Source organism: Sceloporus occidentalis, unplaced genomic scaffold (assembly GCF_023333645.1).
Source record: "Sceloporus occidentalis isolate IW3139 unplaced genomic scaffold, rSceOcc1.0.p SCAF_68, whole genome shotgun sequence".
NCBI classification, from domain to species: domain Eukaryota; kingdom Metazoa; phylum Chordata; class Lepidosauria; order Squamata; family Phrynosomatidae; genus Sceloporus; species Sceloporus occidentalis.
This window is the reverse complement of record NW_028317048.1, coordinates 4,262,026-4,283,846: the sequence shown is the minus strand read 5'-3', so window position 1 is coordinate 4,283,846 and position 21,821 is coordinate 4,262,026. Positions and strand designations below refer to the sequence as shown.

General features: G+C 40.3%; 1 protein-coding gene across 1 annotated transcript in view; it reads right to left on the bottom strand.

Moving 5' to 3' along the window:
* LOC149286559 (tensin-2-like) overlaps window positions 1-21,510 on the bottom strand; it is a 46,255-nt gene extending 24,745 nt beyond the window's left edge. Inside the window, exons 1-3 of the mRNA XM_089493963.1 lie at window positions 21,388-21,510; window positions 8,081-8,186; window positions 641-678 (exon numbers count right to left, since the gene is read on the bottom strand). Coding sequence (XP_089350089.1) covers window positions 641-678; window positions 8,081-8,186; window positions 21,388-21,510 — 267 coding nt within the window. The remainder of the gene's footprint in view (window positions 1-640; window positions 679-8,080; window positions 8,187-21,387) is intronic.
* Window positions 21,511-21,821: the final 311 nt, after the last annotated feature.

The following is a 21,821-nucleotide window of genomic DNA, read 5'->3' as shown; positions in this document are numbered from 1 at the left end:
ATGACGTCTGCAAGGTGTTACTGCTGAATGGAGATAATGATGGGGGGGGGGGGTGTCTGTGGCTAACGGACCAAATCATTTTAATGAAACAGAGCTTGGGAGCAGAGGGGGGCAACCCACAGGTATCTAGATGCAGCGAAAGTACGACTCCCATGATTCCCAGTTTAAAGTCCACTAAGGATCCCAGCAGTGGTAGTTTTCGTAAACCGCTGGAAAGCTGTAGATGACGTACTCCTGTTTTGGAGTGAATCAGAAATTAACAGCAGGCTTAATTCCTAGGCGTGCTCATCTAGCAGAGGTTGCAGTTCTATATTTAAATGTGGAGCTCCACACCCACGGCTGGGACAGAGGGCCCATTCACACACGGAACCCCAAGCACCCCCGCCCCGGCCTCAGCGATGCTCTGCATGTATGGAAAACTTCTCGTATGAACACTGACCTGTCTGTACATGGACGTGGCCAGATCAACAGCCTACAGTGCAGTGACAGCGAAAGAAAGATTAGTGTGTGTGTGTGTGTGTCTGTGTGTGTGTGAGTGTGAGTGTGAGTGTGTGTGTGTGTGTGTGTGAGACAATTCTTCACTGGAATGGAAGTGGAGGTGAAAAAAAGGGGTGGGATAAAGGAAAGAAGAGATTCTCACCTTCCCTTCACATTTCTTGTGACTGGCGATCTTGCACACTGGAAAACAATGATTGGTACATATATAATATTTATCTTGTACACTTCATTTACTCGACAGGTCATCTTTTCTAATTTTAGTGAGAAATCCAAGACAAGGACAGCAACCTAATAAACCTTGGGGTTTTACAGCAGGAACAAAATGGACAAACTAGAAGGACAAAATGGTTCTTAATGGCGGTCATATTCCATGTTTCTATCTTGAACAAAAAACCTAGACCCAAAAACCAAACTATTTTTTAAGTCAAATATTATGTAACTGTCAATGCTCTATATTCAAAGGGAAAAGTCCCAGATCGGCCTAAATTATATCTCACCAAGTGAGGGGTGGTACCAGATTTTTAAAAATTAAAAAAAAAACAAAAAACTTATCAAGAGTAACAGAAATTAAAAGGTATTAAGAAAAATGGAGAAACAATTATCAATCCAATGGAAAGTGTGAATGAACAGAGCTAAACTTGTCCGGACGGAGCTTGATATATAGCTTTAAGAGACACTCTATTCATCATATGCACTTAACTGCATATGTTAGCTGGGTGTCCCCCTTAAATGAACACTTCATCCCTTTTGTAAATAAACGTATGGATTCAGCAGAAACCCCCTAACCTCCCCAAACACACACATTTGCCCCTTTCTCCATCCTGTTTGCCACCGCAAATGCAAGCTCTGGCTTAATTGGTGGGGCTGCATTTGAGAAATAGAGCACCGCTTTAAATATGCAATTATTATATATGATTATCACTGATACATCATTTAAGGTAGTTTCCATTATATAGGTAGGCTGCTTGGGGTTCTTAGAATTTCACTGACTTGGATTAAACTAGTCTGATCAAGTTTGTGTCATGTTTCATCATACTTCAGAGGTGTTCAGGAGATGTGAAAATGGGGACATCAAGGCCGTAACTGTAATGAACAAAAGGCCTCCTCACTAGAGTCATCCACCAAGTGCCTCAACAGAACAGGCTAAAATTTCCGGTGTGGGAGTCTCAGCGCAGGAGAGCTAATTGAAGATAATTTGCAAGCGCCGTGTCTGTTCCAACCGTATTTGGTTTAGAAAATCTCCCCCAAAGTGTTTACTTATGTTTCAGTTTTTCCTTGTTAATTTGGACACATTTTTGACTTTCCCTAAACATAGCTCTCAATGAGCAGCTTCAACATGGTCTTCAATGTGAGCATTCATGGGCAGGGAGATAGACTTTCATAGTTCTTAAATATTTTTAATCCCAGAGAGCCAGGTCTGTGCCGATCCCAGAAGCCACAATACGCCTGCAGTCCCTGACAACGTTTCCACTTATTCTAGAAATGGCAGGTCTATAGACCCATGAGACAAATGCCTTCTATCTTCATATTTGTAGATCTTTCTGTAACAGGGGAGCTTTAAATCTAAGGCGATATTAGTACTTCCAGATGTTTAGTTGACAAGTGGACAGTCCCGTATTTGGTGCATACTTTGCTTTTAACACGATTGCGGAACAGACTTGGATGAAAAGTGAGATTTTCTGCTCTGGGGAATATTCACAAACACCTCCTAAAGGAACACTCCAGCCATCAAATGCATCATAACATGTATGATATCTGCATGGTCCCTTTAAATATTTGCGGTGTCCCTTTTGCAAATTCATGGGGGGATTCTGTAGTACTTCAAGAATACTTTTATATGCATTCTTTTTTATTGGGGCTGCCAGTGACACTAAACTGTCCCTATAGGGTAACTGTTCTTGCAATAACTTCCATGGGAACACAAACACCTGTGGAAGTAATGCAGAAACATCTGCTCACTATTACCAAAACGCATCATGACATGCGTGACGGCGCTCATCCCGGAAATTCTGGGTGGCAAAACCTCATAATAAGATTATGGGGGAAGTCTTCACGCCCTTCTACAGGTTAATATCAAGGAATCAGGTAAAATTAATGTCATATAAATTCTGTTATCCTCAAATCTTTGATGATAAACATTTATTACCTGAGACCAATGTTTGGGTTGTAGCCTTATGGCATCCTTTGCCATTATATGGAGATGGATGTTACTTACATACTTCTTCAGTTCCTTACTCGTTATTTTGCTTTCTACTGGACCTCCAGTAACCACCTGCTTTACTGACACCATAAAGATGGAGTGCGGTTACACACCGCCGAATCTATGCCACAGACAAAGTTTGTCATTGCGTAAAAGTTTGGCTCACAACAAAAAAATAGATACAGTCACGCATTAAGCAACACTTTGTGAGATTGTGTAGCCAAGCATCCTTTAATGACTTACACAGTTTTCATCTGGCATGATATGATATGGAGGAAAGGAGCTGTAGAAGCAATATAAGAATGGGGGGGGGGTTACAAAAATTTCCACCGTGGGCATTTCTGTATTTGTGAAAATATGTTTTGTGTAGAGCAGCACCCAGGGAACCATTCATGAGTAAGTTGTAGACTGTTATGTCTGTCTGAGAGCAATGTTGACTCACACCTTCTTACAATTACTGGTCTTGCCTTTTTCCCAACAAATTAAAGGTTTTTTGTTTTGAGTCACACGTCTAAAAATGTCATTCAAGGCCCCTGGGAATCAGCGTAGCTAAATGGACAGGGAGCATGTATGTGTGTGGGTTAGTGCATGCTCAGGGCATGTCCGTGTTTTGATTGGGGGATGTTAATTGAGGGGTGGGAGACCCTAGGTGATATAAGGTGCCCTCTGGGTGACCCCGGTCACTGTCCTTTTTTACAGACACGGCCAACAGTCTTACCTGCTTCCCACCCTCCCTCCCTATTTCTTGTGTACTAACTTTCTTTCTTTTGTCACAGCTGGCGGTTTGCGTGTCCTTGCCGGTCTGGTTTTGGTAAGTGATGGAGTTTGGATGCTGGTGTAATGGAAGGCTCAATCCTCCCCTAACCTCTGGTGTTTTATTGGACGTGCCCACCGAGCTTGTTGGACGGCTGGTGGTTAGCATTGGTGGTGGGACAGCGAAAGGTAGCTGTCAATTTTGTTTGGACGAGGGGGGAGGTGAGTACCTGTGGTCTGGATTGTGCAGTGTGAGAGGCCGGCAAGGACGGGGTTAATTCGGTTCCTGTGTTGGTTATGTTTTGAATATGTTACGGTAATGTGTTATGTATATTTGTATATTTGTATTTATTATTTATCGGTATTGTATATTATTCTTATTGGTTTATGGTGTTTTGGGCCAACACAGTGTTTTATGGTTTTATAATAAAATTGTGCTGTGGCCTGCTTTATCCAATTTCGGTCTCCGTGTCGTTATTTGGTGGGTTAAACTGGTATTGGGTTTACAATGCACGATACACACTACCTACATACATAGCTTAGGAAATCACAGGCAGGGTCAACCCGAAGGTCTCTCGTTTATGGTTTACAGGAAGAGGCAGCTATATGATATTTCCATGGGACAATGTCCTGTAACCAGAGCTCATCACTCATGTTACAGGCTATTTAAGACAAAGACAAGCCTACTGCAAAGCCAAAAATAACATACGTCAAATGTCCAATTTTCTCTCTCAAAATGATGTGTATTAAGCAATTACATAGTAAGCTTGCAAGAGCAGGGCTCTCTTTTTCCTTCTGTACCAACATGTCTTAAAATATTGCGGATATCAGCAATCAGACAATGCACTAGGCTCAGAGATTTAAGTGAAAGATGTTGACTACCTTGGTGGTCAGTTGGAAGCGAAAGGACATTTATACAACAAATACAAAAAGTACAATATCATTTCTGTGGACCAACCCCTTGTCAGACAAGGCAAGTGCATTTTTTAGGGCAAAGAGGGTCAAAGGGTGGGCATTTATAGTAACAGAGGACATGTTAAATGGCCCCCAAAGTAGCTACACCTGCCATCCACGAACAAAACTAAGAATAGAGTTGCTGACAGATAGCACATGACCCGAATAAAAAAAACTGCTGATTTAGGTCAAAACTGTTTTAGTGGTAAATGTTCTTGATATCTCTCAGTTCTAATGAACACCAGACTCAAAGGTTATTGGCAATGCCAACTCTCACCACATACTGAAAAAAAGAGACGGATCAAAGCAGCGTAACATTGGCCGGGTCATGGCTGTCAAGGGAGAGGGCTGATCAGATTTTAAAGAATTTATACAACTGGCAGCGGGATTATTTGTCTGGCTTGACCGCTGGTCGAAATGTTGCCAGCTCTTCACTCAGTCAAACCCAGAGTTAAGACGCACACAATTTATTAACATAACCAGTCACAAGCGCTATGGTTCCAAAAGGTGAATGTTAGGCCTAGTATATTTCTGCTCTATGTATGTGTGTATATATATATATATTGTGTATATATATATAAGATTGTAAGCTTGCGAGCAGGACTCTCTCTATATAAATAAAATATTATATATTATTATTATTATTATTAATAATAATATATTGTTACATGAGATTTTTTTTGTTTCCCCATTCTGCAAAAATATTTCTGTAGGGGCAAAAAATAAAGTAGCTTTGGGAAAATGTTATAGACTGTATGCATTGAGATTAGCAAGAAATGCATACAAAAATCATACATGAAAAAAACCAGGGGACGTCCAGGGCAGCCTTAAAGGGCATTCCCTCGCTACCTCCTGTTGTAAGTGTAGGGTACCTAGATATGTACAGATCCATAATGTCAAGCTATATGTGCCAGAGCATTCTGCATTTTCACAGTACCTAGTGTGCTAAAATCCAACACCTCATACTACGCTTCTCTCTTTTCCTACATTTTTCCTGTTCTTGCTCGTTTCCGTTAGCTCTGCAAAATTACGTTAACCTGCAGATGAGAAATATATATGCTGGGTATTTGTATCATGTTACATTGATCTCAAAAGTAAATGTCTGTGTTTATACGCCGTATATTAGACTGGAAAAATGCCGAAGGGAGTGCATTTGACGTTGTGAATAGAAGTGTAAATATGTGAAAAAGTATAATTTCATCTTGAAACTATTAGATAATTGCCACTTTACCCGAGAACCGTCCATTACACAGGAAGGCACAGAGCCCACACCACTTCACCTTTACAGAAACGCCACATAATTGTGACTCAACTACAACAAATTCAGGGTCATTTATCAAGAACAAGGTTTCAGACCCTGTTTTGCTGAAATAAAGCAGGTCTGGCAAAGATAATATATGCAACTCACCTTAGATAAACATTTTTAATGTTGATTATATTTATATACACACACAAAGGTTCAAATGTTTGGGGTCACTTAGACATTTCCTTGTTTTTGAAAGAAAAGCACATTTTGTACATTTCTGGATCAGAAATCCAATGTAGACGTTGTAAATGACTACGGTTGCTGGAAAGGGCTGATTTTTAATGGAATATCTTCATAGGCGTACAGAGGCCTTTTATCAGCAGCCATCACTCCTGTGTTCCGATGGCACATTGTGTTTGCTAATTGAAATTTGAGTTTAAAACCCTTTTGCAACTATGTTTTTCATGAAAGCAGCTATGAGACCCTAAACGGTAGTGTATGTATAATAAAGAAAATCCACATTATATGTATAACATGGGAGCAGCCATCTTATGTCCTCTTCTCATGATCGACATGATTATCCCTCCCCATTAAGCTACCTCTGCCCTCTTGTAAAGGTGCCGATTTAAAAGAACCTCCTTCATTGTCAATGATGTAAAACTCCAGAGATGCCAAAATAGTATGTTTCGTGTTCAATACTCATTAAACTGAGCTCCAAAAGAACATAAAGATAAATAAAAACAGATGGCATAAAAAATGTCCTTAGAAATATATATTCTGACCACAAGCGGTCATTTCATATCAGATGTCAGAATCTTTTGTTTCGCGGACTAACTGCCCATTTCTGGGATGCGTGTTGGATAACACAAGAGAGTAATTGACACAATATAAATGCTGCACTATCCGAGTGAGTTACTTAATATATGTGGTGGCCCCTCGCTTACTTCATCTAGGCCCGCAGTTAACCATTTCACATACTGTCCCGTGTGAGACGTTTCACATCAATGTATTCCAAAGCTATAAAATGCCATCAGGTTCTCATACCTGGAGCAGAATGTGAGAACATTTCCATATGGGCGGTTATCTAATGAAGAATGAATACAGAACACATCGAGAAAATATGGAACGTGATCCCATTTTCTAACACACCAAGCCTCCCCTTCAGGGACCCTTTCCCTCTAAACTCTCTCTGCCAATGTTTACAGCTCATTTTCACGGGCTGCCATAAAAGATAACACAATATGATGAAATGCGATGTGCAATAAACTCTGCAGATGTCCTTAAAACACGAAGAGCAGTTTTGGGGTATGTAAAATACGCAACCCACAGCGATACAGCAAAGAAACCTCATCGACAGCGTGATTTTCTCACTATATCTTGTTCACACGTATGAATATTGGTTCAGTGTAGATTTCTTGTAGGTTACTTATTTTCAATGAGACAGGGACCAGGAGAGGGCTGGCAATGGCCACAAGGGTATCTATAGGAATAAGGGATTTAAGTGGTATTTATACTACTGGGTCACTTTTGTGCCCAATTTCTGGGTATTCTTTTGACTTGGACAGGTATAGATAAGTGACCATGTTTTCTGCCAAATGTATTCTGGGTCGGATTTTTTAATTGGCTGGAATTGCCCCCGGGTTGAATTTTGTCACAACTGCTTTGAGCGCACCAAACTAATTATTATTATTTATTTTTTATAATAAACCTATAATGTCATGTCAAACGTGCTGAACGCACTTCTTGGTGCCACACACACCCTCAGCTGAGCCACGTAATTCTCAGTTCCAGAACAGATGGGAAGGAAAGGGGTTTTCCCCTTAAATTCAGCAACATTGGGCAGCTCTTAATGTATTCTCAGCATGGGGCCATGACCTTACTGGCTAAATGGTGCAAGAAAAAAAGTCAATGAATAACCAGGAGTATAATGCTGGAGTGTGTACATTGTGGCTGCGCTGTGATCTCTTCTGCAGCCTACCTTTTAACCTATGTCAAGGTATGTAAAGTGTAGATCCAACCCAACCTGGCAAAGTGCCACAATGCAGTAGGTCATCATTGGCTAATCGCACCAAAGACACAGAAAAACACATTGCTGAAATTGCACAAATTGCTCAAGACTAGGCGTGGGACTGTTCAATATACAGCAATTGTTACAAGTACACTACCAATTGTGCTTTTGATATAACCATGTGCATAAAATGTAGTCTTTTGTGGGTCAGATAATGGTGTAGATAAGCTATTATCTCTGGACGGTTTAACCATGTCATATGACCCTTTCTTGAAGGGACATTAGATCCTGCTCAGCTGGAGAGGATTGAAAGTGTCCCATCCATGGCAGACATCCGTATTAAGAGGTACAAAGTAATTCTGACAATTAAATCAGGAAGCACTTTGTTTTAAAATATACTGTAGGTGGTTTTAGCACTTACCTCTGCAGACACTTCCCTGAGACACAACGGGCTCATTACAAGCTGCACAAGCCTTCTTTTTCTTCAGTGCCTTCTCTTGGAATACATGACGCTCCGCTGATGCAGGCTGCAAAGAGAAAACACCAAAGAGTTTCCAGTTAGCCGAAAAATGTAATGAAAATGGTGCAGGACAGTAACCATAAAATAAGGGCTACATATAGTCTAATGGACTGGTTTTACAAGTCTCAATGAACTCCCAACAAGTATCATATTAAAAATACGTTTTCAAAAATGTGTTTAAAAATGCTTCTAGATATTAGAGAATATAATACTCCCTTTTTCATGCCCTCTTTTGGCAAAAAAAATAATAAAAAAGGATAACTGACAACAATGAAAGCTTCCAGGTCTGGAGATATTGGACAGAAAGCTCTAGTGGACTCTCTCAGGGTGAAATCCCAGATTTAATCATTTGGGCAAGTATACTCATTGTTTTAAATAAAAAGGTGGACAATATGTAGAGGTTCTCAGGAGCAGGGTCATCAATAGACATCCAAGTCAGGACTTCTTGTTTTAGGATGAGCCAACTGAACTACAACTCATAATAACCCTGCTTTACGTTTTTAAAGGTTTTCGATCGGAAGCTCTATTGCACAGGCCCCTCCTTAGCTTTAAAAAGTCCATAATAATATGTACTGCTACCCACTGTACATGCTCTACCATATGATGGAGCTATATAAACCAATAAATAATGATAGTTTTAATACAGGGAGCTTTTTTTTTTTTTTTACACAAAAAAAACAGGACGGGGGGGGACATATCTTTAAGATTATGAGAGCATGGTATGTTTCTATAAGGGGGAAGAACTGTTAAATGTCTTGTTATGATCCATTGGTTTTTGTTTTGGAGACCAATTCCCATCAGACACGAGAAGAAGAATGTGGCTTTGTAAGCGTTTCCACTTTATATGGAAGTTCAGCCTCAGCTGCTTCTGCGCCTGGTGGAATTCCTGAAGGATTCAGCTCAAAGATTATGTAGTACAAAAGTTATGCTTTGCTAGATAGGATGGAGTTTATGATTATATTCACTTTGAGAGAACACTTTGGGGTCTATTCACTAAAACTGGGAGTTTGCAGAATAGTCGTGGTTTCAAACTTATGGACTTCAAAGTGCATTATGGAAGGCAAGCTGTAGAAGTGTCTTCTTTAGGATGGTTTGCGTTGGTCAAGCAAAATGCACAGTAAGATCAGGAAACAGAGTTTCTAAAAGTCAACCAAAGTTAATAAACATTTCTGTTTTTAGCTCGTTTTTCAGGAAGGCCTAAGGTGATAATCATCTCAATATAAAAAAAAAAAGGTGGAGGTGGGGACACCGTATGAGATCTGTGTGTGTCCAAATACGGATGGGTCACTCACACAAAGAATACTTTTCTTGTACAAGAAGTAGGTTTTACATTTTAAAATGAATGACAGGTTATAATTTTGATTGTAAAGTAACATGAGAAACTATGCAAACCAAATCATATTTCATAACTATATATTTCCAATAATGCAAATACATACGGTAATTAGAAATACCACCTTCTAAATAGCCATATGATTGACTACCCCACTAATGAATCATGTAACTTCACTGACTCACTAGCAATGTAACATTGTGGCTATTATTAAAAAAAACCTGCACATTTTGTACAAAATACACATCCTAATATTTCCTCCGTACCTAGATCAGGGGGAGCCACGTAATAGTTCTATTGCCAAACTACAACTGCAAAAACAAGCTGCTAACAGGATTGACTTGGATTTTGATCCATGGCAATTAGAAATGGACTGGTGATTAAAATCGGTCAGGGCACTTTAAGACCAGCAGCCTATACAGGGTGTGTATCCAGCAGGTACCCACACATTAAAAGGTTAAAATCGATCACATGAGCAGCAATAAAAGTACGTAGGGGGCCATATTGGGCAAAAGCACCATATGAACAACTTGCCCTATGGCCAGTCCATGGCCTGGTGGTCATGTCAGAACTTGGTTCTGACTTTACAAAAAAACAAAAACTAACACTGATCCGGTTTCTTTTTGTAAAGTCTTTAACACAAAAGTAAGACGTAGACCTCTGTTTGGTCCATGAAACATTTGAAGTACCTTTTGCTATACACACTACACGCACATCTCATATAGTTTAATTAGGTCATGGAATATATATTTCTCGATACATTTTCAAAAGCTATGTAAACACGCAATGAAATCAAGGAAGGCAAAAAAAAATCATCAGAAGTCTGGGCTTTAATTAAAGAAAACATTCAACTTATCAGCTAAGCGATGACATCACACAGCTAAATATAACAAGTCATGGCAACCGATCTGTGCCGGACAGAGGAATAAGTTGCTTGAAGAGAAAACATCCTTTATCATAAAGTACAAACTGAAGATAAGGGTATGACAAACATTTGCACAGTGTGATCCAATGCTGTAACACTGAAATGCTTGGATATATTGTTAACGAATACTGGTAGAAAACACAAAAGAATATTGGTATTTTGCATGGAAAGTGAAGTTTAGTAGAACGCCTATCTATTCACATATACATGCACTCCCATTGTTGGACCCATTCTATCCTGATTGGAGTAATCATACATGCCAATGGCTTGCAAACTCAAATAACAAGCCACATAAGTTAAAGGAACATACAAGCTCCAGTTTCATGTAAAATGCATATTGCCGTCCATTTTTGCATGGACTACAATTTAGTGAACTGAATGGAAAGCGGTGCTGACGTTCTGGAGTGCACGTGTACTTAAGTGTACTTTGATATGCACTTAAAGGAGAATTCCCACCATATTTCGTTCTTACTATTATCAGATTAAAAATATGTTGAATTTTTTACATAATATATGGTTTTCAGGTTTCTCTGACTATTCTGACTAATGAAAGTCTATGGAGGAACAGACTGCCATAAAGAATCAGCTCAATGTGGTTGTTGAGCCAGGAAAGTCACATGACTGACAACAATGGCGGCCTCCAGGTCTGCAGATAAAGGGAGTTTATGGGGACAAAATTCTGGTTCTGGTTCTCAGTATGTAGGTGCTAAACCACACTAATGTAGACAGGGCAGGTTTTTTTTCCATGTGGCTTCTCCTTTAACAAGGTAAATGTATGTAAAAAGCTGCCAAATGATGAAAACCAAAAATGGTTATTTATGTGCATTGCCATATAAATGGCGGATGCATGGCTTTGCTGTTACCACGCCACCCACAACACAGTTGACTTTATTAATGGCATCTAATCCATGCAGTAAAATAAATAATAAAAAGATTTCATATTGAAACAGATCATTGTGTAAACATCTTGTGCGCATGACAAATGGAAATATCTTGTAAAACGGCGCCAAGATAAATAGCGGAAATTTACAGTATAAAGTGTCTTTCATCCTAATCTTTTACACGAGCAGAGCTTGCAGCATTTTTTAAATACCCCTTTTTTTCTGTGTAAGAAAACATGAAATGTTTCCAGTTCTTTGCTTTTTAAGATCTGGTTACTAATAAACCCTGTGAACATACTTTATAAAATTTGGGTGGGGGAACGCAGGCACAGGAAAGCTACAAAATTGCCAGGCATATTTTATTTTTGGACAGAACTCCCCAACCACAGAAAATACTGATTTTAACTCCTTTTCCTATGAAAAAGAATAACTTTTCCTATAGTAGCTGGATGGCTGGGACCTACTATGCAGTGACCCACTGGATTTACACGAGTATCTGGGTATGGTACTTACGGTTTATTGAACTAATGGCAAATACATATACAGTGCTTTAAATAAGTAGATCAACACAAACACTTATTTTTTAACCCCTTAATGACAAATCCCGTACATGTACGAGCTCAAAATGCATTGTTTTCAATGGGTTTAGGGACCACCCATTGTCCTTAAGGGGTTAAAAAATGACACACATTTCTAATGTGCTTTACTGTCTTTCCAGTGGAACGGCCTCCCAGCAGAAGTAGTAGACCAAGGACCGATTAAGGTCCGTGTCAGTACATCAGGAGAAACAGACAGGCTAGATGGACTGACTAGTTCTTATCTGCTTTCAAAGAGCTCCCAATAAACCCCAATATTCCTGTAACGGCCGGGTTCAGGGTTGTAAGGAACGGTAGAGAGTGTATAGTTGCTATTAGTTGTTGATTTAGTCCTAATGATGGCTAGAGTTTACATTCTAAGAAGACGGATCTAAATTAATATTTCTGTGGTCTATAACCTTCTCTAACCCAGTTGCCTAGCGAATGCTGGACATTTCAATATCTAGTACGACCAAACTCTTTTTATTGCATGCTCTAAATCAAGGGTATCTTTGATATTTCTTTGATTCTTGCCTTCCATGTGTATTAAATCAGCAAAGAACCACACAGACTGTAAATCCAGCGTACTTTATGAAACTCACACAGAACAGCAGTGTTCATGCTCATACAGAGGAGGTTTGTGTTAATCCACAAACCCCTTAAGCATACAGTACCTTAACCTACTCCGAGATCTCCAGCAGTGACGCAACAAGACATTGAAAAGGCCTCTATAAAGTTTAGGCTGGGACAAGTACCTCTCCATAAACATGTATCGGTAAAAGCCCTTTCAAGCGGGAGTACAGGGTTGTACCAAAGCGTGACTATGAAGTCCTCTCTCTGACAAAGCATCAGGTTGTAAGCTGGCTTGCAAACCTTTACATGGTGCCGTTTTATTTTGTACCGCTACAATAGCAGTTAAGATTTATACTTTATTTTTGCAATCTCCTCTCTCTCTGCGAAAAAGCTTATCCGGTGTGTATGTTGATGTGTAGTTGTATCAGAGTGTGACCCTATTTCACCAGGAAGAATGAAACTAGGGATACTGGTCCCTGCAAATGCTCAATGGATGCTGCAAGAGCACCCAAAGTACCTGACACTCACCTAGCAGGAGCCATCTGATGGATAAATATTAGGGTTTGTTTTCTAAATGGCGTGTAGTGTTAAACACCACCCATAACCAATGAAGCCACCCCACCTAGGATTAGGAGAGGTTGATCTTTGGGGCAGAATTCCCTGGATGTGTTTTGATATACTTACTTCACAACATACTGGTGATCAAAGCGAGCGTGAACACTTTCGCCCATACCCAAAGAACACTAGCACTTTTCATCCAGTGGAAACAACCGTGGAAATAATCAGGTGGCTGAATTTCTGCAGCTATTTGTGTCATATATGTAGTGAGGAGTACGTGTCTTCAAAACTTACATGCAGTTTTTCAGGAAACATTGCATGTGAGTTGTCCTTAGTTCTTTTTTCCAGCGAGAGGTCCCATGAAACGGGGTAACATCGTGCTGGAAGTATTTATCACTTTCCACCCAGCTCTGCTAGTGACAGCCGAGCACATCACAACATATCAAAACAACACACAGGATAATACAATCAAGCATGGTCTTTGACTCATGGGCCCAAATACACAAGACATTGGACTGGACTTGCACACAGAGTAGTAAAAGAACATCCAAGTGCTACTTTTTAGCAAGTTGTCATAATTAACAATGAGTTTGTGTCACACAAATTGTAGCGGATTCTTTCATATTTGCAGATCTGGATTTTCCATAACACAGAACATGTGCCTGAAGCACACCTTTTCAGGAGATGCTCTAAACACTCTCTTCTGTGTCCTGCAAGTTCATCCCATCAAAGAGCCTTTAGAAAAATCTGAATATGTTCCGGATTCCTGACAAACCATAGTTTCCATGAGACTGGTGAGCTGGCACATAGATGCTTCTCAAGTCAGCTTATAGAGAACTTATTTCCAAGCTTCTACGTCCTGTCTGGAAAACTGGAACCTAGCTGTCCTTGGTGAGCTGAGCTAATTTGGAAAATAACATGGAGGAGTACCGTACTTCCACACGCAAACAGGTAATGTAAAAAGTCATCTTAGAAGAGATTTTATCTGGTAAGTAAATTCAAATACTAACAGAAAAGGTAAATGTACCCAAATGTATATAAAATAGCATGGTTATTTATGTAATAAAAGAAAATGATAGTACTTCAAATCATACACCCAATTGCAAAAGTAATAATAGTCAAACACTATAACCCTAAGGATGGTAGATTGTGACATACTCACAGTGATTCTATGTCCCTAGCGTGGTGTACTGTCACTATCTGTTTCCTGTTACACAATGTTTTCAAACACACAAAATGGTCTGGTGTTCAAAGCCAACATCAAGGTCTTGATTTATATAGCGCCATCATATTCCACACATCTGTACAAAGGGTGAACAGGATCAACAGCGCATCACAATATGGACTTACAGAAACAAGAAGCGAGGAGGGCCCTGGTCAAACGAGCTCACAATCTAGGAGACGTATGTTATTGCCTAGGCAATATCTATCAGTGCCACCCTGGCACATACACAGGGATTCATTCGTACATATATGAATGCAGTGGTTTTGTGGCACCTATATGGCTTACGGGATGTAAACATCAAAAGTCTGGATGATCTTTGGATATCCATAGTGACATGCACCATATCGCATGCACACAGTACCCTTCCGACACGTGCGTAGAAATTGATTGGCACATATATATATATATATATATATAAGCATGTATATCACTAGCATGCAGGCCAAAGGGCATCATCTCCTGACTTGCACAACCAGTCACTCACTTATCTAATGCCGATACACTCCACGACCCTGCTAGAGGCATAGTACCCTACTCTAGATGTGAGCTGTCCTCCAGCTACGCAGATGCATCACCTACTAGCACATACACGGGTGCAAACACACTCGTCGTATCACCTTGCCATACCGTGGCGCAGTTGAAACTCCTGCTAAGTCCTCTCAACACATCCTGTAACGACCTTCTGGGCTTCATGTCTTATATGAGGCAGCCCTGTCCGGCAGCTCCCCGGGCTGCACTCAGTAGGAGAGCTGTGCGTAGTCAGTGTAGGGGGTGTGCAGGGAGTGGTGGTTGTTCAGGGCGGACAGAGGATGTTGGGGGGGGGGGTGGAGGACATCATGGGGGGAACTAGCCTTTCCTGAAAGACAAAGCTCACATTTCCTCCCCACCTAATGTTAAGCATGGAGCTTAACCTTAGCACTGCCAGATTCAAGTAGTAATATAGGTTTGTTTAATAGACTATGAAAATAATTTTGAAATAATAACATACAAAGTATGATCCTTTGATTACTTTTACTCGCAAGTAACAAGGATCTGGTATTTTAAAAATTTTATATTAACGTAGAATTAAAGAAGTGCCAAAAGACTATTTATCCTAAAACACAATATACATTAACATTGTACATTATATCAGATGCAGAAATCTGCCCTTATTGTCATCAAAAAAGCAAATCATCTAAGAGATTTATTCATTATTATTTTATTTACTTTATTAAATACAAAGTTACACTGATATAATGAAATTGCACCACTTTAATATTACCAGATTTTGAATACGATATATTACTACGTAACACACGAAGTGTTCACGTTTATCACACTGTTTCTTTTGTCTTAAAGTCTGAGACTAGACTGGCGTAATAACCTGCCTTACGAGGCAAGCTAATGCAGGCTGCCCGTTTTAGGCCAAGCTAGTCTCAGGCTGATTTGCACAGTAAAGAATTATCGTAGCGATTAGAATTGTAAACAGGGCCTGATATTCCTACTAATCATGTGCCGTGGGTGCCATGTTCGGAGGCAGAATGAATGTCGGTAAACAAAGCTTCAGTGTGTCACGAGGGGGCCATGTGGGAGCTGTGATCTCAATCAATTTCCCCGCATGTCGTCTGGTCAGGGGAGATATTCTGATCACCCTGACAGGGGTTTTGGCTGAAAATGCCATTATTTTGGGGCGGCCTAGAGAGACAGATGGGAAGTACTTAATGGTAGGGTCAAGAACTGCCTACTTTTCCCCCCATTTTTTCAGTGCTGGCTAGTTAGGGGAGGTCTGCAACATTCAGACAATTGGGCAAGTCAAACCAAGCAGCCCATTAATAAAGGAAGTGTAGACAACACGCTTAGGGACTACAAAAGAACCCCATAAGTAAAGGATTGAGTCAGGTAGACCCAGACAGAAGGCAATTACCTGGTGTCCTGCACCCTCACCGAGTGTGTGGCTGTCCGATGGATCCAAGCTGTGAGAGTCTAGATGGCTGGTGTAAGGGTGTAGCGTGCAGCCACATGTAGCCAGCAGACAGCTGCAAGCATGTCATTTATCAGCTGCTAGCCTTAAAGTGAGAGGGGCGATTGTCATCCCCAATCCGTTCCTGAAATCAGAAGTTATTGATCTGCTAGTCAGCCCGGTGGCTACATATGGAAGAGCAGTCCAGGGGTACATGCGCCCTACTTTTTAGGGGCAAACTTTAAATGGCGTGGCCCATTAACTGGTAGTGAACAAACATGACAATATCTGACATTACATATTGCCCAATTCACAAGAGTTCCTAGCCCTTTGCTTCTTTATACCCTGACTTTCACTGAGTCCATTAATTCCAAGCGGCCATTGATTCTCCCGAGTGGGCTACAATAACCGAAGCTAACATGACTGCTTACACTTGCCTACTTTGTTTCAGGATTTCCACTAAAGCCGGGATGAGCTCACCCTGCATTAACGTGTTTTAAGTCTATTAACGTTTTTGAATGTCTTCTTGTCTGCATACCAGGTAGGATATTTCTCACCCCAGCAATACGTTTACGGAAGATATAACTACATTTCCAGATATGCAAAGAACCAAGAATATGTAAGGCCTTAAGCTTCCAAGGTCAGTCTTGCTAAGTGTGAACAAAACCAAAGCCCATGTATGTTTATTTCTGTAGGAATCATGACAGCTAGAAGAAAATATCCAGAACATCCATCCAGCTCGTCCAGAACATACATGCAGCAACTGAGAGTTCAATGCAGCGGTAACGACAGAGAGATGCTCAGCAGGATTCTAGCAGGAAGAGATAAATGGAGTGATACTCTGCAGTATCCCAAACAGGAAGTTATTCATTGACACAGCATCAGCTTCTGATAGGAAGTTGTTAATGGCCTGCAGCAGGAAAGAGTTAAGTAAGAGTGGGTCACATGGTGGCGGTTGAGGGGCAGGAGTAAGTAAACATTTTATTAAAATGACCGGCGTTTTATTCCCCAGGGGGTGTATATTGAAGTTTGTCAAGCAGGGCCAATGCACATGCAAGCACTCTACTGCGCGTGCGCGATCTCCTTACGCATCCAACTGTACACCGCTCTCTCAATTACAAATTGTCCTTGTTAATAAACCAAACAAAAAGAGTAAAGACTAGATGGTACACGTTGTTATCAGCCATCAAATTTCATGTTAATATATGTCGTTAGGCATATACAAGACCATCAGCATATTATAGCCCTGCATATAACATGTAGGAACATAACTAGAGGATTATCCAGAAAGTGGCGCAGGTATCCATTACATAAGTTATGGTGGGTAAAGGTGATGGAAAACCGTTCCACTTAAAAGTAAGGGGGTAGTAGAAGCATTATTAAACACTCATCTACAGACACCAGACAGGCCAGTAGGCTTGTTTTTCCCTCAGAAATCTCATGGTGCTGCCACAACCACAAGGGATTCTGGGTAGGCACACGCAAATAAGGTCAACAATGATCACCTTTTGCCTCTATATCAAGTTTATATACATGGAATTGTTGATAATTCTTTACAGCAGGAAAAACGGGCAGCCTAGATGGGCCAATGGTTCTTATCTGCCTGTTTTGTTTACAAAGGAGCAATACATTCGGAATTACACTTCAATCCTAAATCTGAACTAGGCAGGAGGTCCCAGTGACAAACGCCTTACATCCTTCAAGCTGAAGGTAAACTTGAGACGGACGGGGGTAGTAGGAGATAGAATTTGAAGGTTCGATCACAATGGCTTATAAACAAGAGTACAGGCTGGGCTCCAAACAAAAAAAAACAAACAGGTTAACATTTAAGGTGGGTGATGACTGTTCTTCATGCAAGCAGCGGGAGGATCATGGCAGGAAAGCACCTCTTAGGAGCACCTTAATATGGTTTAAAACATAGGTAAAAGGGAGAAAATTTAAAAAGTTTAGGGATGGCATGAGTGGTCTTAGTAATATAAGGATTTGCAATGAAAGTAAGTGCCAAAGAAAAGGGGTTCTAAAAAAACAACTGAAGGTAGAATCGGAGTTAAGGGGTACGGTGGTGACACCATATATTGCTCTACAATGACAGTGGTGGGTGAAGGGAAAGTGTCGTGGCAGTAGAGACTAAACTGGGAATTCAACTGAGCTGCTATCTGTGGCATCCAACTTAACCCTGCTCTAGATGTGGAACAATAACCACAAAAATCGAAAGATTACTCACTCCGCAGTTACCCAATATTGGCTTTCATTGTACAGATGCTAGGGGATACTGCAGACATTCTAAAAAAGTTATTTAAAGTTAGGATACAAGAAGAACAAATGGCTTTGGAGAAAACTTATCAAACCTCCCCCGTCTGAAAATCAAAACAACATAAAAATAACAAAAAACAAAGTCTCTGAGCCAGTTAATCTGTTTGATACTGATTAGTGAGTTTTGCTATAAGAAAGTTGGTGAATGTTCGTTGAGTGAACTGTTTTGTTAAAATGGTCTGTTATAAACAAGCCGACGCTGTTAATCACTAAATATATTCACGTGCTTGTTTTTGACTCCCAAAATATCTAGCTGTACTGTTGATTAACTAGAAGATATTTTTGGCAGCTGACTGACCAAACGAGAAAGGGATTTTCCGCTTTACTTAGAATACAAGATTTCTCCTCCTGAAAGTCACCCTGTGAGGGTTGGAATGACGAGAAGTCCAAGTTGAAGAGGGATTGAGGACTGTCCCATCAATCCAGGACAGAAACGTCTCCTCCCTTTTCCCCGGATGTCCCTCTTGTGATAAGAGGAGCAGAGAAAGACTTTTCCCCTGATATTACAAGAATGTGCTACGAGATCCCAGCAGCTGGACAGACGGAGGGGGGGAAAGTGGGACATACAGAAAGGGAGCGCAGAAGGAATGCAAGCAAGGGGCATAAAGAAATAGAGGTCATGCAAAACAAATCTAGCTTTAAGTGATGGAATATATTGCAATGCTGGCATCCTTCATACAGTCTAATTATTGGAATTTAGGCGTGACTCTATATTATTGTAGTCATCTGCTGGTGGTTTAGAGTGGCATGTCTGTCCTTCCATTAGACCATAAGCATTTAAGCGAAACGGCTCACAAATACGACATCTGTTATCTGGCACGGATCCAGGAGGATATGATGCTGAAGCTAGGACCGAACGTGCAGGAATGAAGAGAACAATTTAAAGACACACACATAGTGATAAGGTGAATCTCATATTTTCACCCATTCTGTTTCTGGAATGAGAAAACGTGGTACAATATTTTGTAATGAAAACAGTGGGGTAAATTGTGATGACACAAAGCTATCAATGGTTTTCCTCAGCCCTTGGATTTATTAGCGCGTATTGGAGTTAGAAGGGGAAGTAGGGCTGTTCTCAATACCATGCTGGTGGCCGTCCACAGTACCAGGCTGGTGGTTAGAGACCCCTGTGCTGCACAGTGACCTCCAGCTTTTCATCCTAGAGACATGGAGGTCCCAGTTGAGGTCCCCATAGAAGCTTCCAGGTTACCATGGCCTAATGCATGAAGTCAGGTCAATGTTTTAATTCATTTTCAATTTTATACCTGATGTAGGGAAAATATACGGCAGAGGCAAGAAGCCAGGTCAGGTAAGAATGCTCATGAATGAATTTCAGACAGTCTGCATTAAGCAGATGAGTGTTTTTTAAACAAAGAGGCATTTACTAACCAGTCGACTGTAGAGATTTTCCTTGTTGTTGTTTTGTTGCATCATTTCCTAGCTCGATTACAGGTAGTATGTGATAAAAGATAGAGAACTCTCCTACTTCCCACAATAGCAAATCTCCCCCAAGAATCCGGTCAGTGTTATCACCGTTATCCTTATCAACAGGAGTATGGATTTCACATAATGATTAAACCAAGGAATCCCACAACACATATTTGTGATGATATACCAATTATTTAAATTATTACCAATTATTTCACCCCACTTCTCTCTACTTGGTTCCTGGCATTTTCCTTCCCACATCTCTGATGTAATTCTTCTATATGAACATTAGATAATAGAGTTTCTGTGCTGTGTCCCCACGCCTGGATCACAGTAGAGGACTAAATGAAAGGTTTTGGAGAAGGTCATTGCCCTGACGTTCTACAGCTCCCACTATGCATTTTCATATTAACCTTTCACACAGTGAAAACACCCCCCTGCTAAGAATGGTTCTTTTCCAGGAGTCACATGCTGGATACCCCATCACGCCACAGCAGCTGGGACTAAAAGTGCCGGGAGATAAAGAAAAGGATATAGTGGTAGAAGAGGAAAGAATGGGAGAGAGGAGAAAGGAAACGGATAACAAATGTTAGGGTAACAGGAAGCTAAGGTAAGAGACATACTATGGAGAAAGTCAGATAAGATACTGATAAAAAGGGGATAATTGGGTTAAGGAGAGCAGGAACAGGAGAAAGATGAAGACAGAGGGTACAATAAAAAAAGGAAAGCAGTGTATATAGAGAGAGAGTTTTTTGAAAGCGGAATGGAGATTACAGAGAGATTAGTTGGGCAGATTGGTTCTTATCTGCCGTCAAATTGTATGTTTCTATAAGAGTAAAATATTAAACAAATGATAAAAAAGCAGAAAATACCCCCAATCACCATAAAAATTTGATGCAGATGATCGAGAAAAACCATGTGTGATGGTGAAAAGGGCAGGGAGGGTTTTATATGTATTAATAACTAAAATGAGTTATGTATAAGCAAATGAGATAAGATGGGAGTAAAATATAAACATAATAAAAAAAGAAAAGGAAGGAGGAAATTAGGTTTAGGATGTGAGAAGATGTTTGTAATTAAACATACACGCTGCGTGTGTTACTCTAAATGAAAAATTAGGCAATGCGATCAAATGAGGATTTTTGAAATTTATCAAAAATGTAAAACTTGGATTTCTGGGAGGACCAGTAAATAGGACATTAATGTGCTAGGTATTTTTTTTTCTGCTGTGGGATATAAAGTTGACAGCGCAGCTGTGAAATGCGGTATTGTAATATCCAAACTACAGGAGCTTTTGCAGATGGTGTTGTATGAACACAGCTGAGGAAGACGATAACACAGCTTTCAAACAATTCATCCATCTCATTATTAAGGGAGTGATCCCGGCAGACCAAGATTGGCAAAAGGCAAAGTTGTAACATGAGACTGAATAAGCAGGTTGTTGCATTTAAGAAATACTTGTATGAAGTTCTGACTTCCCCTGTGATCTATATGCAAGCAGTTCTGCATACCTTCTAAGTGACCCTTTTCAGGTGGCACAGTCCCTCTTTGTGACTCAATCCCCTCTCTCCTAATATCCATCTCGTCAAAGCATCACATTGTTCTACAGCCCTAAAAGTCACAATACTGTGTACATAAACAGCAGAAAACTTTGTGAATAAATTACAAACGTCTTTTCTCCAAATCCAAAGCTTAGTTACATACATGGCTGTCAATGGATCACAAATCCACATAAAAGGTCTCAGAAAAGCCTTCCCCTGACCATGACTCGCATTTACTCCCTAAAGCATAAGTGTCCCTCACTAAAGCAAGTGTCACTCTGTACTTATTTGAAGCATCAGGATGTTTGGTAGGTTTACAAGATGGGTGGGGAGCAAATTGGTGGAATTTAG